The 21,987-nt window shown below is 39.3% G+C and overlaps 1 protein-coding gene across 3 annotated transcripts in view; it reads right to left on the bottom strand.

Moving 5' to 3' along the window:
* LOC149008591 (uncharacterized) overlaps positions 1 to 21,987 on the bottom strand; it is a 153,649-nt gene that overhangs the window by 101,947 nt on the left and 29,715 nt on the right. For all 3 annotated transcript variants that reach the window (XM_089165298.1, XM_089165296.1, XM_089165297.1), the window contains one exon: positions 19,249 to 19,407. In XM_089165298.1, coding sequence (XP_089021424.1) covers positions 19,249 to 19,407 — 159 coding nt within the window. The remainder of the gene's footprint in view (positions 1 to 19,248; positions 19,408 to 21,987) is intronic.

The following is a 21,987-nucleotide window of genomic DNA, read 5'->3' as shown; positions in this document are numbered from 1 at the left end:
TGAGTTGATACCAAAAAAAAAAGTACAATATCCTGGCCAAGAACTTGGTTCAAGATCTCAGACCTCGCAAGATCTCGGCTCAACCTAGTCTTTATAAATCCTCCATCTCGGTCGAGACGAGTCGAGATATCTTGGTCAAGACTCAATCTCGAATTGTCTCAACACTCCATCCCCTTCTGCAGGTTTGGGTGTTATTGTTGGATATTTTGCCTAGAAGTTGGTCTAATCTCTACCTAAGCTGCATCAACAAGCTGTTTAGCTCATCTGCAATAAATATCTATTGATTTTGAAGCAAGATGAGCATTCTCCCCAAACTTCATTTTTCTCAAAAACTATGTGCTATCACTAATGGAGGTGGTGCAAGTGGGGCAAAAGCTGCTTAGTTATTGATTTTATTCTTGTGTTCTGATGGTGTAACTTATAAGTACACCAATGCAGTAATGTGAAATTGTGAACAATTGAACATGTTTGATGTATTATTTGACTTCAAACCTGAATGTTTTCATTCACATCAAGTAATGGTATGTTTGTGTAAATCATGTTTTATAAGTATGCACATTCACTCCTTCAGCGTATTAGTTTCAAAGTAAGGGTCGAGTTGGAACTCATATATACACTTGTTTTCACACAAATCTAAGGCAACCACTGTGTTTAGAAGGACTAAAATAGGCAAAATACCAAATTCCAACCCAAAATGAGCCCTAGACCCACGAGTTGGGTCGAGTTGACAAGGGATTTTTACCGCATCTCGTCCAAGATCTTGTGGGATTTCTCGATCTTCTAAGGGACCAAGATCCCAACCATGAAGCTAAGGTCAACCTTGTGGAGGTGATGGCAAGGGACTAAGGGTCTTACTAGCTTAGGAAAATAGGTTAGTTACCCATAAGCCAAGGGGCACCATCAAAGACCTTTAGCCTTATCACAAAGGAACCTTTTCTCTTTATGATAAGTAGACCTTTGTTTTAAGGAAAAACAATACACTGGAAGCATTCTCCAAGAGCCCACAAAAAGGGTGGAGGAGAATCCTATAAAGGAAAAGCCTCCAAACCAATATGCCAAATAGGAAAACAAGTCCAATAACAGTTTGTAATAAACATGCGCTTCACAAAAGAACTTGTGTATCATCATAACTTAAAGAATAAAGGGTAGAATTGTCTCTAGAAAGACTAGAATTCTTCAAATACTCCCACATCAGGAATTTCTTTCTTTTTGTACTCTCCTACTAATATAAAATATACATTGAGAATGACTGTGTCTCTCTAACGCAACTCGGAAGTTCTTAAACCATTTGTTGAGAAACACAATGTTGGTAAAACGGCTTAATTGATCAAAGATCTCAAGCCCTCTATTTATAATTAAGTGGAAAGTACACTATTACAAGGAATAGAAATTTACATGAATACAAACTCTAATTTAACTCCTATACAAACTTTAATTGAACTCCTAATTGACTCCAACACTCCCCCTCAAGTTGAGGCACAGATATTAGTCATGCCCAACTTGCCTACAATAGGAAGAAAATCTCTTTCTTTCAAACCCTTAGTGAAAACATCTGCTACTTGGTCTCCAGATCTTACAAAAGGCATGCAGATAAGCCCTTGTTCCAACTTTCCTTTGACAAAAAACGGGTCAATTTCAATGTGCTTAGGTCGATCATGTTGCACCGGATTATTAACAATACTAATAGCAGCCTTGTTGTCCCAATGTAACATCATAGGGTTTGGAACTTGGACTCCAATATCCTGCAGCAAGCCTTTCAACCATAGTAGCTCACAAACTCCACGAACCATAGCTATATATTCAACTTCGGTACTAGATAAAGCTACCACATTCTATTTCTTACTTCTCCAAGTAACTTGATTACCTCCAACAAAGGTACAGTAACCTGAAATTGACTTCCTGTCTGGAGATCCATCCCAGTCTGCATCAATGTATGCTTTTACTTCTAGATTATCAGTGGGTGAAAAAAGTATTCCTTTTCCAGGAGTTCCCTTCAAATACTATAGCATTTTGATAACAGCCTTCATATGAGCTAAATATGGATCATGCATGAATTGGCTCACTATACCTACAGCATAAGCGATGTCTGGCCTAGTGTGGGACAAATAAATAAGCTTCCCTACCAGCCTTTGGTATCTTCCTTTGTCCACTATTTCTCCCTATTTTTCTTTAAGTTTAGCTCCAGCTTCAATAGGGGTATCAACTGCTTTAAACCCCAACATTCCCACTTCTGATAATAGATCTAGGACATACTTTCTTTAGGATAGGAATATACCTTTCTATGATCGAGCCACCTCAATCCCTAAGAAATATTGTAGCTTCCCAAGATCTTTAATTTCAAACTCTCTGCCAAGAAAGTCCTTCAACTTTTGAATTTCTTCACCAGCATTCCCTGTGATGACAATATCGTCTACATAGACAATGAGAAGTGTGATGTTAGTACCTGACTTCTTAACAAATAGTGTATGATCAGCATTGCTTTGCTTGTACCCAATAGAAGTCATTGCCTTCAGAAGGCGTCCAACCCAGCATCTAGGAGACTATTTTAACCCATAAATTGACCTCTTCAACCGACAAACTTTCCCTGCAGTATTGTCATAAGAGAAACCATGTGGAATTTCCATATAGACCTCTTCTGCTAACTCCCCAAGTAAAAAACCATTCTTTATGCCTAGTTGGTTCAAGTTCCAGTCCTTGTTCACATCTACAGACAACAAAACTCTGACCGTGTTTAGTTTTGCAACAGGGGCAAAGGTCCCCTGATAATCAATCACATAGGTCTGGGTAAACCCCTTTGCAACTATCTAACTTTCAACTTGTTGACTGATCCATCCATATTTTGTTTAACCACAAATACCCATTTGCAGCCCACTGGTTTTTTTCCTGGAGGAAGTGTAACCAGCTCCCAAGTGTCATTTTTCTTCATTGCCTTCATTTCCTCAACCATACCTGCCTTCCATTTCTTATCAAGATAGGCTTCCTACCAACTTTTAGGAACAGATATAGATGACAAAGAGGATATAAAAGCACGGTAGGAGTCAGACAAAGAGTTATAAGAAACATATTTAGCTATGGGATGTTGAGTACAAGATCTGACCCGCTTTTAACAGCAATAGGAAGATCAGAAGAAGATACCTTAAGGGGAACAGTATAATCTGATTCTGGAGCAGGAAAGTGAAGTGGTAACATATCACCTTTCTCCACCTACTTTAGTCGGTTGTATTTCTTCCACTGATAAGTTTGCACCTCCTTATTCTGGTCAATCTGGTTTTGAAAAACCCCAACAGTGTGTCTCAAAGGAGTGGTCTCCCCCAGGCTAGGTTCTTCACATGGTTCAGAAATTGAAGGGGGAGGATTAGAGTCCTCAGGTACGCTAGCCGAAGTCTCCCCCTGGTCAGGAAACTCTTCTGCTCTCTTAAGCTGTGTTGGCGGGTGATAGGAAGATCTAAAGTTGGAAAGAACACCCCTCCTCCTCTAGGACTCTCCCCCTGGAGAGGCGTATAGTAAGGGCAAAACTCATGGAAAATTATATACATTGATACAATGGTTTTTCTGGAAGGAGGATGATAACATTTGTACCATTTTTTAGTAGGAGAATACCCAAAAAATATGCAGCATAGGCCGCGGGGAGCCAGCTTACTCTGGTGGGCTGTGATTCTAGAATAACACACATCCAAAAACCTTTGGGGGAATAACAAAAGAAGAGGCTCCCTGAAGAATCTCATTAGGACATTTAAAACCAAGTATCCTTCTGGGCATCCTATTCATAAGGTAAGAAGCAGTGAGCCAGTGAGTATAGCATCACTCCAGTATTGGTCAGGTACATTCATAGCAATCATAATGGAACGGGCTATCTCTAAGAGATGCCGATTCTTTCTTTCGACAACCCCATTTTGGGCGGCCGTATCAACACAAGTACGCAACTGGTCTGATGTATTATGCCGAGTCCAGAGAGATATCTTTGAAATTCACCATCAATATACTCTATGCCATTTTCACTGCGAAAAATCTTCACAGTGGCATTGAACTGAGTTTTAATCATATTATGAAAATCACAAAAACATCGAAAAATCTCATTTTTTTGTTTTAAAAGATAAATCCATGTAGAACACGAGTGACAATCGATAAAAGTAACAAAGTGCCTATGGCCAGTAATAGACACACGTCGGCAAGGACCCCACACATCAGTATGAATTAGCATAAAAGGAATAGATTTTCTATTATGAAGAGAAGGTAAATAAGTAGAATGAGTCTGCTTCGCAAAAATGCAGGCTTCACAAAAAAAATCCTCATTACAAGAAGAAACCAAATCAGGAAATATTTTTTTAAAACTTCTTAGAGGGGGGTGACCTAGCCTACGGTGCCACTAATGAAGGTCTGATATTACCGAATGGACCGGATTAGAAGATGTAGTCAAAGCAGACGTAGATTCTCCAATCGGCTCGAGCAAATAAAGTCCGTTGTTTAGTTTACCACGTCCAATCTCCTTCCCCGTGACCAGATCCTAGAAGACACAGTAAGATGGGAAAAAAGTCACTTTAGAATTCAAGTCATGTGTAAGACTACTGATAGAGAGCAAATTAGTGGAGAAAGAGGGAACATGTAAAACTTCAGACAAAGAAAGTGATGGAGAATGCTGAATGGTCCCTTTTCCAACAATGGAAGAATAAGAGCCATCAGCAATCCAAACTTTATCCTTTCTAGAAGTTGGAGAATATTGTAAGAAAGAGGAGGATAAACCTGTCATATAATCTGTGGCTCCTGTATTAATGATCCAAGGAGTAGAAACTGAAGAAGCTTGAAAGCCTGTAAAAGTTTTACCTAAAGTAGCAAGGTAGGAGTTGGTATGGGTAGTAGAGGCAGTAGTGGTCGAGGCTGTACCGGCAGTAGAAGACTGCAGAATACATCGCAGAGTAGCGAACTCCTCCTGTGAAAAACCAACGTCTGCAGAGGGTGGGGTGGAAACTGTCTCAGAAAGATTAGCCTTTGGTTTTCCCTTTCTTCGTGCTCATTTTTGCTATAAATCAACAGGCTTCCCATGCAGTTTCCAACAATTTGCCTTGGTATGATATAGTTTGTGACAGTGCTCACACTTGACAATCTCCGTAGCCGAATCAGATTTAGTGCAAACAGACTGTAAAGTTGATTTCTCCATAATAGGAGTAAGAAGCACAGCTAATCGACGACTTTCCTCACACTGAACAAAAGCATAAGACTGTTCTAGTGTAGGAAAGGGAGAACGACTTAAGACTTGTACTCTGATCTAATCGTACTCCACATTCAAACCTACTAAGAAGTCATACACCCAAATTTTATCAATGTGCTTCCTATAAGTAGTCACATCATCTGGGTTAGTGGGATGATAATCCCCATAATGATCGAACTCCTGCCAAAGAGATCGCAACTCAGCATAATATTAGGCAACTGTCTATTCCTTTTGGGTAATCTCATGAAGCTTCTTTCGTAGCTCATAAACATGTGCATCATTCCTCAACTGTCCATAGGTTTCAGTAGTAGCCTTCCAGATTTGGGCTGCAGTATCAAGTAATAGGTAACCTCGGGCAATATTTGGATGCATGGAATTCAAAAGGAATGACATAATAAAAGAGTCATTCAAGATCCATTTATCCTGTGAAATGCCTGTGGTAGTAGGTTTGATAGTGGTGCCCGTAAAGTATCCAACGAGTCCTCTTCCGGCAATAGTCAGGTAAGCAGATCGGGACCAAATCAAATAATTTGTCCCATCAAAGCTTACCGAAAGAGGATGAAGAGTGGGGTAATGTTCGGAGCCAGTGGGAGCAAGAGTACCATCAATAGTTGTCATGTTAACAAAATTATATGCAGTTCTTCAGTCTTCAACCTTTCGGAGTAACAGAAATGTTGCAGAATGCAATAGCCGAACAACCCAAAACAATCCTAAGTAATGATAACACGTGAAAAGTATCTCCTCAGGTTACCTCCAATTAGTATATTGTTGAACCAAAGTACACCAGGAAAGTTTCCAGGAAAGACTGGAGGGACACAACCAGTCCGCTTAAATATAAGACTCCTTAGACAAAATTTTCTTAGACATACACTTAATCACCCAATATATATCTCCAGGATACCCGAAAAGAAAACAAACACGGTCCAAAGAGCAATGGGGCCAAATACCTTTTCTTTCTTTTTTTTTTGGCTGATAGAACCAGAGAAAAGAATCTGGTCTGGTCTACTGGTTTTTGGCTAATAGAACCAAAGACAAAAATCTGGTCTGGTCTACTAGTTTTTGGCTAATAGAACCAAAGAAAAAAGGAAAAATATAGTTCTGGTCTAGTCTATTTTGGACAATGAACCAAGAACTGAACCAAACAATGAACTAAAAAACCGAACCAGAAGTTAAACCCAAAAACCAACCAAATAAATCAATAACCAATCGATATCGTCTTCCTCACACCTAAAAAATCGAAGACGTCTTGGTGATGGGGATGTAAGGAGGCGACGGCGATGGCAACGGAAGCAAACGACGGCGACAGTAGAGGCAACGGCGACGGAATCAGGCAACGGAAGCAGAGTCTGAGACGATGATGGTGATGCTACCCTTGCTCTACGATTCTGTACAGAACTATTTGTGTTGCGCAATTGGGAAGATGATGCAACAGCAGCAGTAACAATCTTTCTTCTTGTTCTTCCACTTCTACCGTTCCAAAAATGGAGATCGAGTTACCTGAGCCGTGACGATGGCTAAGACGATCGCTGAAGGTGACTGTGGCGGAACTTTATAAGTAGAAGGCAGAAGGAAGAGAAGAGTCGGTTTTTGCGATGGTTTAAAAAGAAGAAAGAAAGACAGAAAAAATCAGAAGAAGACGGGTTTCTGCGATGGAGCAGCAATGGGTTTCGATGGACCAGTCGCAGCAGTTGAGGTAGGTCTTCTTCTTTTTTTTTCTTTTTTCTCTTCCCTAATCGAACTTAGGCTCTGATGCCATGTTGAGAAACACTATGTTGGTAAAATGGCTTAATTGATCAATGATCTCAAGCACTCTATTTATAATTAAGTGGAAAGACACTATTACAAGGAATAGAATTTTACATCAATACAAACTCTAATTTAACTCCTATACAAACTCTAATTGAACTCCTAATAGAATCCAACACCATTAAACATGGTATCAGAGCCAAAATTCTTTGAATTTTGATGCACCACAGATCTGAGAAATTTATGGAAAACCCCACAATATTTTAGAAAATTGACTAGACACCACCGCCAACCATCCACCAGCCCTCCACCATGTCTTAAGATCTCTGCTAGCCTCTGCCAGGTCTCAAGGACCTCTACTTGTCCCTGCCAAGTCCTAAGGACCTCTGCCTGCCACCACTAAGTCCCTAGGACCTCCAACAGCCACCACAAGCCTCACGGCACCCTGTCGCGAGGTTCCTAGAGAATCACCCCCCTCTAGGGGCCTCTCTACCTTGCTGGCACCCATTCAAACGCTTCCACGAACTTTCTTTACACATTTTCAAGGCTATTTCTTCCTCCCATGCCTTTATTCCTTGGTGGCAAGCACTTTCTTTCTCCTATCAAGGGTTCTTTATACTCATTCATGGTAAGATTCCTTCTGAAAGAAGGATCTTTAACTTCTTTGCATATGTTTTTATCAAAATCAGCACAATGTCTACTAAGTTTGTTACCACTGCCTCTCCTCGTTCGTCTGCTATGAAAGATGCTCCAATCATTCATGAGCGTGATTTTTCCCGTTCCAGATGGACTCGGTTAAACTCAAAGGGACAAATCATTTTAGATGGTCTCATTCTGTTGCTCTTGCAATGGGTGCTCAAGGTCTTACTAGTCATCTTCATGGTGCATCAGTTAAACCTATAACGACTAGTTCACCTTAAGAAAAGTAGGAAACTAATGAATGTCTAGCCAGGAGTTTTCTACTCAATTCCAATGAACCTGCTATCGCTGAAAGATACCTTCTTCCTAATGTAGTTATTGTCTAGAAGGTCACCAAAGATACCTATTCCAAGGTTGGTAATGATGAAAAATTCATTAGTTACAGGCATACAACAAAAGGACCTTACCGTCTCTCAATATTATAATACTCTATGGGGATATTATCAAATATTGGACTTCTATGGGAGATTTACGTAACCTAGGCTACCGATGTTACTGCTTATCAAAAGTGGGAAGATTAGCTCTGCGTTTATGATTTCCTAGCTGGTCTCAATGTATAGTATGATCAAATACGTGCTTAAATTCTTTCACGGGAGCCTTCCCTTCCTTGGAACAGGCTTATGCTATAGTTGATACTCAAGACAGCCAAAGGAATGCCACAATTCACACTCTTACAGTCAAAAGGTCAGCCTTAGTTGCTGGGACGGGAGGCTCTCAGACTCGTAACATTGACACCGGAAACTCTTATTGTGCATCTGTCAAGTGTGATTACTGAGGGCAAGAACATCACACACAAATGAAAAATGCTATGAACTCCATGGCCGAGCACCCAATTCCCGTGAAGGAGGTCCTACTACAAGTCGTGGTGGAAATTCTCAGGTAGCTACTAATCAGGCCCATTTGGAGGATTCCAGTGCACCGACACCCCTTCCGTCAAATAAGCTCCAGCATCTCCATCAACATGACCAAATTTGAGTCATCTTCTTCCACAGCAACATCCAACACTGGCGTTGCCTCTACAGTGGTTACCCCTTCTAAGTCTCCATCTACCTCAAGCAATTTTTTTAGTTGCCAAAGCCCTTAGTATGCTCGAGTCCTTACACTTGGATAATTGACTCTGGCACAACCAATTACATAACTAGTTCATCCTCTTTATTTCATTCTTACTCTCATGTTTCTCCAAAACCAAATTATGTTGTTCGCATTGCATATGGCTCACTTTCACCAAGTTTCTGGAAAGGGATCCATCATTTGTTCACCATCCTTAGTCCATACGGTTATCTTCTATTTTGCATGTCCTCAATTTTTCAATTAGTTTTCTATCCATTAGTACTATTTGAGACCTAAACTACAAAATAACATTTTTTTTTTCCTTCTCATTATGTTTTAAGGACTAGGAAATACAGCAAACAATTGGCAGTGGTAAACAAATAAGGAGGCTTTACTTGTTGGACTATTCTCCATTGGCGTTGGCTGCAGTCTCTAATTCCTCTCCTATTTGCGTTATTCACCTTGCCTCAATGGCATCATCGTCTTGGTCATCTTGTTGTATCTACTTTAGCTGGACTTTTTCCTAATTTAATTAAACATTGTAACATAGAAAAAAATTTGAGGGAAACTCAAGTTTCGACCAAGTGAAAATGGGAAACCTAGGTGGGAAACTGGGAAATTTCGAGGAAACTTAGGACTTTTTTGTGTAAGTTTCGACATCAAGTTTCAACAGGTTTTAGGGAGTATTTTACGGTGGGACTCTGTATTTAAGCTAACTAGAGCATAAATAACACATTGATTGTATTTTGCTAAAAAAATCAATGTAGATATGTCATTCAATGTACATAACCTCAATGCAAAGTTGTCCGAGAAGTACACTATAAACTTAACTATTTAAGTATATAACGTTCAATATATAATTTCTAACTTCAAAACATCAAATACAAAGTAACTGACAATAGAAGGAAAGTATAACTCAGTGGATCCATCCTGTGAGCTGAGTATTACTATGTCTGTAACATTCTCACCTCCAACCAATGAACATAAACATCCCATGACATTTTATGCCTATGGTTGTCAAGGTAATCGACAACTGTAACTTTATAAGTCTGGACATCAACATGTCTAAGATATGGGAATACATAATTTGGATAGGAAGTCCTGATGGAGGGGGTATGTGTGGTGGTATTTGGGGAAACATGAAAGAAATAAAAAAATTGAAAATTTGGAAAAGTTATGAAACTTGCAAGAAAAAATCTCAGGTTTTCAAGAAATTTCCCATGTTTCTCACGAAATTTGGGAATTTTTTTTCTCATGAACCAGCTGGTCTAACTGGGTTGAACCAGGTTTCGACAAGCTTCGACGATTTCGATCGAAACTTGAGATTTTTTTCAGTCCCCTAGTTTTTCGTTTCGAGGTTCCCAAACTGGAAAATTTCGGTGGAAATTTCGCAAGTTTTACCGAATTTTGTTCTATGCATTGTAATTTGAATGATTTCCATTGTGATGCTTGCATTTTTGCAAAACAGACTAGACATAGTTATTCTATTTCTGATAATCGCAAATTCGCAGTAGTACCCCTTCAATTATCATTCACGCAGATGTTAGGGGACCTTCTTGTTGTGTCTCTTCTTCTTGATATCGTTTGTCTGCCACTTTTATTGCCTTCTACACTAGAGCCCCTTAGGTCTATTTGCCTTACCAAAAAGTGATATTCTCCCTTGCTTTCAAATTTTTCACAAAATGGTTATCACCCAATTTGAGGCATCCATCAAAATTCTTTACACCGATAATCAGACTAAATATACTATCGGAGAATTCCAATCCTACTTGGCTAGTTATAGAATCATACACCAAACCAGTTGTGCTTACACTCCACCTCAAAATGGGGTGCCAAACACAAGAATCGGCATTGCCTTGAGGTTGCTAGCAGCCTAGGTCCTTAATGTTTACCATGCATGTTACACCCTGTTTTTGGGGAGATGCAATCCTTGCAGGCTACACACCTATCTTATTAACCGAAAACCATCCCGTCTATTGCAGCAATGCGACCCCTTGATATTCTTCTGGGTTATACCTCATTCACAGTCCATCCTAAGCCCTTCAAGTGTGTTGCCTTTGCTCGAAACCATCATGTTCATGGTAAACTTGGTCACAAGGATTGCGGTGCATCTTTCTTGGCTAATCTGCCATCCAAAAAGGGTACAAGTGTTATCATCCGCCTTCTCGAAGGATGTTTATCACCAAGGATATGGTCTTCCAAGAAAATATTCCCTATTTTACCACTACACCTCTTCAGGGGGGAGCGTGAGTTTAGTGAAGAGGTTTTTGTTCTCATTCCTCCTATAGAAATCCCTCTCAAAGTTTCTGCTAATGATGCCCACTTGGACGATAGAGTAACCAAACAAGAACAACGACTGATGGCTAAGGACAGTGATATGCAAGGGGAGCAAGATCTAACATTGCAATCTCCTCTAAAAACATACCAAAGAAGAGAAACCCTAAAAATTCCTCCTACTGTTCCTAGCCAATTGGAAGCTTCACTTCCCAGTCCTAGAGAGACTAATCCTTGTAAGTCTATTCCCATCCCAAATTTGATCCATCATCAGATTTACCAATTGAACTGAGAAAGCAACCACGAACATGTACTGAGCGCCCTATTTCTGATTTTGTATCATGTCAATCACTATACCCACACTTTCAAAGCTTTGTTTCTTCTTTGTTCGCTGCTTCTATTCCTAACACCTGCTAGGAAGCAGTAGCTCATTCCCATTGGAAAGAAGCTATAGATGAAGAGATGAGAGCCTTATGGAAAAACGTGGGATCTAGTTACCTTAACTACAAGGAAGAGGACTCTTGGTTGTAACTTGTATGAGGCTGTTTGTTATTAAGCATAAGGTTGATGGTACTATGGACAGATATAAAGCTAGACTGGTGGCCAAGGAATTTACTCAGACCTATGGCATTGATTACCAGGAGACCTTTGCTCTAGTTGCTACAATGGACATAGTACGACTGGTGCTTTAATGTGCAGTGAATCAAGGATGGGATCTTCAACAATTTGATGTTAAAAATGCTCTCCTTTATAGGGAAATTCAAGAGGAAGTGCATATGGATGTTCCACCAAGGTAATTTCTATTAAGACTCATGGGAAGGTATGCAAACTGTTGGATTCTACTAGGAGTTCAATTAGAGTTTGTATTCATGTAAATTTCTATTTCTTGTTAGCCAAATAAGGGTATTTATGTAATAATGTACTTTCCTCTTAATTATAAATAGAGGGCTTGATATCATTGATCGATAAGCCATTCTACCAATTCCGTGTTTATCAACATGGCATCAGAGCCTAAGTTTGATTAGGATCTTCTTCTATATCTTTTTTTCTTCAAATCCATCGCAGATTTTCTCTTTCTTTCTTCTGCAAAACCCAGATTTTCTCTTTCTTCTGCAACCGTAAAACCCATCGCAGATCTTCTTGTTCTTCTGCAACCGTTGCAGAATTTACTGCAACCATCGCAGGATTTTTCTGCGCAGAAATCTCAATTCTCTGAAATTTTCTGCACCTATCGTTCTTCAGTTTTGGACAGAAATCTGCCGCTGCAAGAATAACAAAAACAGACGGAAACAAGAAGAGGAGAGAGAGGAAGAGAACCACTTGCCGCTGCTTGTCGCTGCTCTGCTGTTTTCTGCTACTTCAAGAGAAGCCAAACAGAATCGCATGCTTGTCGCTGCTCCGCTGCTTCCTGTTCTTGTAATTAGAAGAGTGCTTCCTGCTGCTTCTTGTGCTTAGAAGAGTAAGACGAACAGAATCACATACATTCCTGCTGATTCTTGTGAATCTCAGAATTCCGCCATCGACTCTTCTTCTGCAACTTTCCCCATCACGCCTAAACCTGCGTCTTCCGCCATTGACCATCGACTCTGCTTCCAGCACCATCGAACCATCGCCATCGCCTCCACCATCACCATCGACATCAACATTGTCCTTCACCATCGCCTCCGTCATCATCGTCCTAAACCCAAGTAAACCCTTCTAAAATCCCATCGATTTAAGCCAGCCCTTCTGAAATCCCATTAAGCCCATCACCTGGACCAAACCAGAACTTATTTCCGAACCATATTTTGTCCTCCAATTCTACGGTTCGAAATCCCATTTTGTTATAAATAAAACATATTTATTGATGTTTCAGCAGTTCATATTTTTTGGAGTTTATTTGTTTTAGCCCAAAAAAAAAAAGAGTAAAGTTTGGCTATTCCTTAGAATTGATCATGTTTTCAGAGGAGATTTGATCATATCATTCCTTAGAATTGTTTGGCTATTGCATTCTGCGACATTTCTGCTACTTTGAAAGGGTGAAGACTGAAGAACTGCTAGATAATTTTGTCAACATGACAATTATTGATGGTACTCCTGCTCCCACTAGCTTCGAACATTACCCCATTCTTCATCATCTTTCGATAAGATTTGATAGAACAAATTATTTGATTTGGTCCCGATCTGCTTACCGGACTATTGCCAGAAGAGGACTTGTTAGACACATTACGGGTACCACTATCAAACCTACTACCACAAGCGTTTCACAGGATAAATGAATCTCGAATAACCCTCTTATTATGTCATTTCTTTTGAATTCCATGATTCCAAATATTGTCTGTGGATATCTATTACTTGATACTATAGCCCAGATTTAGAAGGCTACTACTGAAAAATATGGACAGCTGGGGAATGATGCACATGTTTATAAGCTACAAAAGAAGCTTCATGAGACTACCTAAAAGGAACTGACTATAGCCCAATATTATGCTGCATTGCGATCTCTTTGGCAGGAGTTGGATCATTATAGGGATTATCATCCCACTAACCCAAATGATGTCACTACTTATAGGAACCACATCGATAAGATTTGGGTATATGACTTCTTGGCAGGTTTGAATGTGGAGTACAATCAAATCAGAGTGCAAGTATTAAGTCGTTCTCCCTTTCCAACACTAGAACAGTCTTATGCTCTTGTTCAGTGAGGAAAGTCGTCGATTAGCCATGCTTCATACTCCTATTATGGAGAAATCATCCTTACAATCTGTTAGCACTAAATCTGATCCAGCTAAGGAAATTGTCAAGTGTGAGCACTGTCACAAACCATATCATACCAAGGCAAATTATTGGAAACTGCATGGGAAGCCTGCAGATTTTGAGCAAAAACGAGCTCAAAGAAAGGGAAAACCAAAGGCTAATCTTTCTAAGACAGTTTCCAACACATCCTCTGAAGATGTTGGTTTTTCACAAGAGGAGTTCGCTACTCTGCGATGTATTATGCAGTCTTCTACCGCCAGTACAGCTTCAAACACTGCTTCCTCTACCAACTCCTACCTTGCTACTTCAAGTAAAACTTTTACAAGCTTCCAAGTTTCTTCAGTTTATACTCTTTGGATCATTGATATAAGAGCCACAGATCATATAACAGGTTTATCCTCTTTTTTCTTACAATATTCTCCAACTTCTAGAAAGGATAAAGTTCGAATTGCTGATGACTCTTATTCTTCCATTGCTGGAAAAGGGACCATTCAGCATTATCCATCACTTTCTTCGTCTAAAGTTTTACATGTTCCCTCTTTCTCTACTAACTTGCTCTCTATCAGTAGTCTTACACATGACTTTAATTGTAAAGGGACATTTTTTTCCATCTTACTGTGTCTTCCAGGATCTAGTCACGAGGAAGGAGATTGGACGTGGTAAACTAGACAATGGACTTTATTTGCTCGAGCCGATTGGAGGATCTGGCTTCGCTCTGATTACATCTTCTAATCTGGTCCATTCGGTAATATCAAACCTTCATCAGTGGCACCGTAGGCTAGGTCACCCCCCTCTAAGAACTCTTAAGAAAATATTTCCTGATTTGGTTTCTTCTTGTAATGAGGATAATTTTTTTTGTGAAGCCTACATTTTTGCGAAACAGACTTGTTCTACTTATTTACCTTCTATCCATAATAAAAAATCTATTCCTTTTATGCTCATTCATACTAATGTGTGGGGTCCCTGCCGACGTGTGTCTATTACTGGCCATAGGTACTTTGTAACTTTTATTGATTGTCCCTCTCGTTCTACATGGATTTATCTTTTAAAACAAAAAAAATGAGGTTTTCCGATGTTTTCGTGATTTTCATAATATGATTAAAACTCAGTTCAATGTCACTGTGAAGATCCTTCGCAGTGACAATGGCACAGAGTATACTGATGGTGAATTTCAGAGATATCTCTCTAACTCTTGCATAATACACCAGACTAGTTGTGTTGATATGGCCGCCCAAAATGGGGTTGCCGAAAGGAAGAATCGGCATCTTTTAGAGATAGCACGTTCAATTATGATTACTATGAATGTACCTGACCAATACTGGAGTGATGCTATACTCACTGCTTCTTACCTTATGAATAGGATGCCCACTAGGACACGTGGCATTTAAATGTCCTAATGAGATTCTCCAGGGAGCTTCTTCTTTTATTATTCCCCTAAAGATTCTTGGATGTTTGTGTTATGCTAGAATCACAGCCCACCAGAGTAAGCTGGCTCCCCGCGGCCTACGCTGCATTTTTTTGGAGTATTCTGCTACTCAGAAAGGGTACAAATGTTATCATCCTCCTTCCAGGAAAACCATTGTATCCATGGATGTAATTTGTAATGAGTATTGCCCTTACTATACACCTCTCCAGGGGGAGAGTCAAAGAGGAGAGGTGTTCTTTCCAACTCTAAATCTTATATTCCTATCACACACCAACACAACTTAAGAGTTCAAGAAGAGTTTCCTGACTAGAGGGAGACTTCGGTCAGTATACTTGAGAACTCTAATCCTCCCCCTTCATTTTCTGAACCATGTGAAGAACCTAGCCAGGGGGAGACCACTCTTGTGAGACACATTGTTGAGGTCTTTCAAAACTAGATTAACCAGAATAAGGAGGTGCAAACTTATCAGAGGAAGAATTACAACCAGCTAAAGCAAGTGGAGAAAGGTGACACGTTGCCAACTTCAGTCTCCTACTTCAGAATCAGATTCTACTATTCCCCTTGAGGTATCTTCTTCTGATCTTCCTATTGCTTTGAGAAAAGGAGTCGGTCTTGCACTCAAGCATCTCATAGCTAAATATGTCTCTCATGACTCTTTGTCTAACTCTTACCGTGCTTTTATATCCTATCTATCATCTATATCTGGTTCTAGAAGTTGGCAAGAAGCCTATGCTAATAAGAGATGGAAGGCAGCTATGGTAAAGGAAATGCAGGCAATGAAGAAAAATGACACTTGGGAGCTGGTTACACTTCCTCCAGGAAAAAAACTAGTGGGCTGCAAATGGGTGTTTGTGGTTAAACAAAATATGGATGAATCAGTCAACAAGTTGAAAGCTAGACTAGTTGCAAAGGGGTTTACCCAGACCTATGGGATTGATTATCAGGAGACATTTGCCCATGCTGCTAAACTAAACACTATCAGAAATCTGTTGTCTGTAGCTGTGAACAAATACTAGAACTTGCACCAACTAGATGTAAAAATGCCTTCTTACATGAGGAGTTAGCGGAAGAAGTCTATATGGAAATCCCACATGGTTTCTCCGATGACAATACTGCAAGGAAAGTTTGTCGGTTGAAGAGGTCAATTTATGGGTTAAAACAGTCTCCTGGATGCTGGTTTGGACGCCTCCTGAAGGTAATGACTTCTATTGGGTACAACCAAAGCAATGTTGATCATACACTATTTGTCAAGAAGTCAAGTACTAACATCACACTTCTCATTGTTTATGTAGATGATATTGTCATCACAGGGAATGATGGTGAAGAAATTCAAAGGTTGAAGGACTTTCTTGGCAGAGAGTTTAAGATTAAAGATTTAGGGAAGTTACAGTATTTCTTAAGGATTCAGGTAGCTTAATCAAAGAAGGGTATATTCCTATCCCAAAGAAAGTATGTCTTAGATTTATTATTAGAAGTGGGAATGTTGGGGTGTAAAGCAATTGATACCCCTATTGAAGCTGGAGCTAAACTCAAAGATAAAGAGGGAGAACCAATGGACAAAGGAAGATACCAAAGGCTGGTAGGGAAGCTTATTTACTTGTCCCACACCAGGCCAGACATCGCTTATGACGTGGGTATAGTGAGCCAATTCATGCATGATCCATATTTAACTCATATGAAGGTTATTATCAAAATACTACAGTATTTGAAGGGAACTCCTGGAAAATGAATACTTTTGTCTCCCACTGACAATTTAAAAGTATAAGCATACATTGATGCAGACTGAGCTAGATCTCCAAACAAGAAGTCAATTTCAGGTTACTGTACCTTTGTTGGAGGTAATTTAGTTACTTAGAGAAGTAAAAAACAGAATGTGGTAGCTTTATTCAGCGACGAAGCTGAATATAGAGCTATGGTTTGTGGAGTTTGTGAGCTACTATGGTTGAAAGGCTTGTTGTAAGATATTGGAGTCCAAGTTTCAAACCCTATAATGTTATATTGTGACAACAAGGCTGCTAATAGTATTGCTAATAATCCGGTGCAACATGATTGAACTAAGCACATTAAAATTGACAGGTTTTTTGTCAAAGGAAAGCTGGAACAAGGGCTTATCTGCATGCCTTTCGTGAGGTTTGGAGTCCAATTAGCAGATGTTTTTACTAAGGGTTTGAAAGAAAGAGATTTCCTTCCTATTGTAGGCAAGTTGGGCATGACTAATATCTATGCCTCAACTTGAGGGGGAGTGTTGGATTCTACTAAGAGTTCAATTAGAGTTTGTATTCATGTAAATTTCTATTTCTTGTTACCCAAGTAAGGGTATTTATGTAATAGTGTATTTTCCTCTTAATTATAAATAGAGGGCTTGAGATCATAGATCGATAAGCCATTCTACCAATTCCGTGTTTATCAACACAAACTTAAACATGCTCTTTAGGGGTCGAAGCAACCCACAAGAGTATGGTTTTGAAAATTCCATAGAGCTATGGTGTCTATTTGATATAAACAAAGCCATGCTGACCATACCCTATTTATAAAGAGGACAGACACTCACACAGTTTTGTTGGTGGATGTGGACGACAATGTCACCACAGGCAGTAGTGTAGCAGATATTCCGGCCCTAAAGGCATTCTCGGGAACTCAATTGGAAATCAAAGACATCGAAAAGCTCAAGTAGTTTTAGGCATTGAACTGACATATTCAGCTAACGACATCTCCCTTTTTCAAATAAAATATACCCTGGATCTATTAGCAGAGACAGGGATGTTGGGGTGCAAGCCAACTAAAACACCTATTAAGCCTAATTCACACCTAAAGACCAAAGAAGGAGAACTCATGGACAAGACCAGCTAGCAAAGGCTAGTGAGGAAATTGATTTATTTGTCTCACGCTAAATCAGACATTACATTTGATGTTAGCTTAGTAAGTCAGTACATGCATGATCCTCCTTCCACTCATCTAGATGTTGTCTATAGAATTCTAAGATATCTAAAGGCAGCTCCGGGGAAAGGAATCATGGACATTTGAATATTGAGGCCTCCACAGATGTAGATTGGGCTGGATGCCATATGATAGGAAGTCCACTTCAAGATACTGCACCCATGTGGGAGGAAACTTAGAAACTTAGAGAAGCAAGAAACAAGCAGTTTTTGCTAGATCCAGTGCCAAAGTAGAATTTTTGAGCAATATCACAAGGTATTTGTGACTACGCTCGAAGGGGTTACTTCAAGATTTAAGTGCAGATCTGAAAGTACCTATACAATTGTTTCTGGACAACAAGTCTGCAATTAGCATAGCCCACAATCCAGTTTAGCATGATAGGACCAACCGACCAAACATGTGGAGATTGACAAACATTTCATTAAGGAAATGATTGCAAAATGGCTTGGTTAGCATTTCTTTTGTCTCATCTGACAACTAGAAGGCCGATGTTTTCACTAAGAGTCTGTGTAATAAGGTTTCTGGCTACATTACCAACAAGTTGGGCATGATAGACATTTATACACCAACTTGAGGAGTGTTGTAATTCTAAGAACAAAGGCTAGAATTGTCTCTAGAATATTATTTGTAATAATACCACATCCGGAAATTCTTTCTTTCCGTACTCTCCTATTATTAAAATAAAGACTGACTGTGCCTCTTTAATATAAGTTAGAAGTTCTCAGACCATTCAACATAGATAAATATACCATTATCAAGCAGGTACTTAACCGCAAAACCTTACTCTTTCCAATGTTTAGAAGGTGATGATTTTACCACTTTGAAAGAGGTTCTGGAGCCAAGGAAGTGGCCAACCAGTCAAAGACTTCTATTTGTCAAATTCTGGAGTGGGAAGAGCTTGGGAGCAGAGCACAACATTAGAATTATCTTTAAGAGAAGATTGAACTAAATAAGGAGGAAGACCAGAGTGACTTGCGCAGAGATAGAAGAGGAGAGAAGAACATGGCTTAGGAACTGGACCGGGGGGTAAGCACATAGCCTTTACTACAGCTCAGGCAGAGACAGCTTTAACAACAAAAGACAGAAATATAGCCCAAATGAAATAAAGACAAAAGGTTTAACTCGACCACGTTCAACTAAGGATAGCACAAAGATTCAACCTAGATTGAGATACCTCCATAGAAGGATCACTTTAGAATCCAGATCTTTCTCAATATTCCTCATTTCAGTGTTATCACTTGTTGAAAGTTGTTGCAGTGAAGTGGAATATAGTTGAATATAACGACGACGAAGTTGACAAAGATGTCGAATTCTGTCCCACGAGAATCGATAACTGGAATAAAAGGCAAGCCAAAAAGTTATTAGATTGAAAATCAATTACTTTTAACACTTTTACTGCATAGAAATAGTCATGCATTAAACTTAAAAGGGGCAAATGTAACTTAAGCAAAACTCTGGCAATAAAGATTTACAGATAATAAAGAACAAAAGATAAAGGATACTTGTCATCGCATCTAGGACATAAAGCATAGCTGTCACATCTAGCTGACCCAAGTAATCAGAAAGGATCTGTCACAGCATCAAGGACTTAAAGCATAGCTGTCACATCTAGCTGACCCAAGTCATCAGAAAGGATCAGGTCACAAGGCAATCAAAGCACCTAAAAACCTAGGTGATGCATTAACAACTACGACTTGCAGTAGTCAGGAAGGTCTAAAGTACCAACAAAGGGTGCAATAGTGGAAAGATAATTTTAATAGACATATCATACCAGAGAAATGCCAATAAAACATTGAACATATGCACGGAAATGCTCAGAATACATGTGAAAAACAGTTCTGAAGCATATGCAACTTTAAAGTATTAAGCAAACCATATCAAGTATAAAGATGAGAATAAATTACAACAAGAGAATTCATTTGATTATGTATAAGGAATGAGGTATGTTACCTGTCTAGAGCCCAAAAATGAAAAAAAATATAAATAAATAAATAAATAAAACAAGAAAGGTCATCTTCAGTTCGTAGAAGACTCAGGATTTAGATGCACATATAATTGCGAAAAAAACCTACAATGATGCAATGATGCAATCAGTCAGGTGGTTTTTTACTAATCTACTGATCCACTGCCAACCAAAACAAAACAACACTAAAAAACAATATTTGAGCACAAATATCCAAAGTTCTGACAGAAAAATGTTCTGGCCAAGATCTGTCCCATCCATGTCTGTTGGTTGTTTACACCAGATGCAGATGGAACAAAACTACTAGAATTTTCTTTTGCCAATAAAATCAACCAATCAAGATGATTTTGTCAAACTAAATTGATTAGGAAGCCTTAGATGAGTCTTAGTAAGCGTGTTACAGTGATGGATCATGATAGTTCACAAGGATTGTATCCATAACTATCAACCCGACACAGTCAGCACTTTTTTAAGTATCATAGCAATATCATAAGTATATGATACACAAAGAAAATACTAATTCTTTTCCAAGGTCAGTCTGGTGAAATTGTTGGGACTTCTTCCTCCATGTAAAAGGAAGGCAGATCTTTCGATTGCACAATCTATAGTATCATTGGATACATTCGAAAATATTTGGAACCTTGATAGTAAGACTAGGATAAGAAGCTGTAGAAAGCGAAGTTCTTTTTATTTCAATTTTGAATGCAACTGCACCTGTCTATCCACTTGGTTGGGATTTACAGCAGCTTGATCTCAAGAATGCATTTCTCACAGAAAGCTTGAGGAAGAAATGCACATGGAGATCCCCACAGGTTTTCATCTAAAGAAAACCCAAGGAGTATGCAAACTGAAGCATGCGCTCTATAGGCTTAAAAGGTCTCCTCGCCATAATTTGGAAGATTTCACAAGACCTTTATCTGTATTGCATATAAACAAAGTAATGGTGATCATACTCTGTTCATCATACTGTCTGGTGAAGGTCACTGTCCTCGTAGTCTATGTAGATCAGATGTTTAAAATAAAATATTGAAGAACATTGAGGTGTTTTCTTGGGATTGAAGCTGCCCATCCTACAAAAGGCATCCTTCTCCCTCAAAGAAAATATGTCCAAGGTAAACTATCCGAGATGGGTCTATTACATTACTGGTCTTCTCATTCTCCTACGGAAGCTACTACTTGATAAAGGAAAAACATTGGTGAACCACTTGACAAAGGTCGCAATCAGAGACTTGTGAGGAAGTCGATATATCCCTTACATGCTAGACCAGACATTCCATTTGTTATATGTCTGGTTGGTTCATGCATGACAACTATCCTACTCAGATCACAGCTATTTTTTGGATTCTTCAGTCAGATTCAGGAAAACAGATAAGGTAGTCCCTCATCAGTCATGACCATCTCCATAATGAAGCCTACATTGATGCTGACTGAGGTGGATCCTCTGATCAGAAGTCTGCACCAGGGTACTATACATTTGCAGAAGGTAATCTTGTCATTTGACATAGCAGCAAGAAGAATGCGGTGGCTAGGTGTAGTGTTGAAAGAAAATTTCAATCCACGGTACTAGGCATATGAAGTAGGATGCCTTTACAGTCTACACAAAGATCTAGTGGGTACTGCTCATTCTCCTATGATGTTGTTTTGCAATAACGAAGCAGCAATCGGCAATGCCAATAATCTAGTACACCATGATTATGTGAAACATGTGGAGACTGACTGGAATTGGTACATCTTTCATGAACAGAGATGATCAGCTGACTGATGTCCTCACCAAACAGTTAGTAGGAATGTTACTTCATCTTATTTTGGGCAAATTGGGTATGCATGACATATATGCACCTACTTCAGGGGAAGTGTCAAGATATGTAACCTGCAAGGTAGTTTCAGATTTCCTTTGGTTCCTTTAGCTTACCCTGTACCCTCGCAATTAAGACTCTTCATTCAACTTTA

Source organism: Hakea prostrata, chromosome 8 (genome assembly GCF_041222555.1).
Source record: "Hakea prostrata isolate BN-2017 chromosome 8, UWA_Hpros_2, whole genome shotgun sequence".
Classification (NCBI taxonomy): Eukaryota; Viridiplantae; Streptophyta; class Magnoliopsida; order Proteales; family Proteaceae; genus Hakea; species Hakea prostrata.
Note: the sequence above shows the minus strand (reverse complement) of the source record. Positions and strands in the feature narration are given on the sequence as shown.